The sequence below is a fragment of the Lactuca saligna genome, chromosome 3 (assembly GCF_052625555.1).
Source record: "Lactuca saligna cultivar CGN05327 chromosome 3, ASM5262555v1, whole genome shotgun sequence".
NCBI lineage: Eukaryota > Viridiplantae > Streptophyta > Magnoliopsida > Asterales > Asteraceae > Lactuca > Lactuca saligna.
The window spans coordinates 178,661,735-178,663,379 of NC_136419.1; the positions used below are offsets into that span (position 1 = coordinate 178,661,735).

Below are 1,645 nucleotides of genomic sequence, written 5' to 3' on the forward strand. Positions count from 1 at the left end.
ATTATGGATCCTATACTCGTTTCCATTTATTCTACACGAACCATTTATGTTTTTATAATACTCATTTTTTTTTATTACTAATATATATGATTATGTGATTAGAGAATGAAAGTTTGTTATGAAATTATTACTTACATCGTAATCCCTAATAGTATTAAACTAAAATACCTAATTCATACTAAGATAATAAACTCAGATACAATGTATCTAGGCCTGGTCCAAAGATTGTTCAGGGTGTGCATTGCACAGGATCCATAAAAAGGTTTGAATTATTTTATTTGCATTTTCTTTTATAAAAAATATAATTTAAAGTTGGGTTTCATCAAAATTGAAGTTTGGTTTAAAATTATATATAATTTTGTATATTAAACAATGCATGATGTAGTTTAGTGGGTAGGGATCTTAGGCTGGAGGGAGTGGTGCCATCAAAACCGTACTCCCTCCCCCGTCACATCAGCACCATGTCATTTTTTACCACTCAAGTGTGGTTTCTTGCCACACCAAGGGTGTGGTGCTACACTTTTTATTTTATTATTTTTTTTTGTTTTTTTTTAAGTATTTTAATTTAATGATCCTTCTTTTTTTTTTTTAAACTAAATATACCTTCTATTTTAATAAAAAAAAAACATAATTCTTCATTACTTGAAAATTAAAAAAAAAAAACAGTACAATGCGTTAGGGAAAAAAAAAACCACACACATGACATTTAAATAACCCTAGAAACTTACAAAACATAAATAAAATAACTAAAGGAAACTACATAAAGTCGTTATCCGAGAACTCGTCTTCGGGGTCATCCGGTGGATCCAAATTAAGGTTAATGTTTTGAACCCCGTAAATGTGTTCCATCAAGTCATTGCGAAGATTGTGAAATGTTTCAGTGCAACGTATCTCTGCTCTCCTGTTTATATACTCTTCGCCACCAATTTCTATTGGCTGTGACTCTGGTATGATTTCTTCCTCGTCAAACACATATATCGCTCTTCCTTCGTCTTCAATAATCATGTTATGCAATATAATACATGTATACATGATTTTTTGAAGTTTTTCATCGCCCAAATAAGTTGCTGGTTTTTTCAATATTAACCACCGTTTCTTCAGAGCTCCAAAAGCACGCTCAACATCCTTCCTAGCTCTTTCTTGAGCTCTCTTGAATTTCTTTCGTCTAGAACCATGTGGAGCTGAAAACGATTTAACAAACACAGCATACTCAGGATAGATTCCATCGACCAGATAATAACCATACTTATATGGCGTTCCACGCACTTGAAAAGAAGAATCTGGTGCGGATCTATCGTATATGTTGTTAAATATTGGTGAACGGTTAAGAACGTTGATGTCGTTAATCGAACCAGGATAACCAAAAAAAGCATGCCAAATCCACATATCTTGTGATGCAACTGCTTCAAGTATTACCGTTGGGTGAGCATGATCACCTCAGGTAAATTGCCCATGATATGCTGTAGGGAAATTTTCCCATGCCCAATGGAGACATTCTAAGCTTCCTAGCATTCCAGGAAACCCATGCACACTAGCATGATGAACTTGCTATTGCAGGATGTCATTACGTGTAGGCTTACGTAAATATTTTGGACATTAAAACTGAATCACAGTTTTGCAAAAAAAAATGGAGACTGTCTCGTGC

General features: G+C 33.9%; 1 protein-coding gene across 1 annotated transcript; it reads right to left on the reverse strand.

Moving 5' to 3' along the window:
- Positions 1-756: 756 nt before the first annotated feature.
- On the reverse strand, positions 757-1,386 carry LOC145036206 (uncharacterized). The gene has a single exon (XM_078984669.1). It carries the CDS (start codon positions 1,384-1,386, stop codon positions 757-759), a length of 630 nt encoding a protein of 209 aa, XP_078840795.1.
- Between the last annotated feature and the right edge of the window lie 259 nt (positions 1,387-1,645).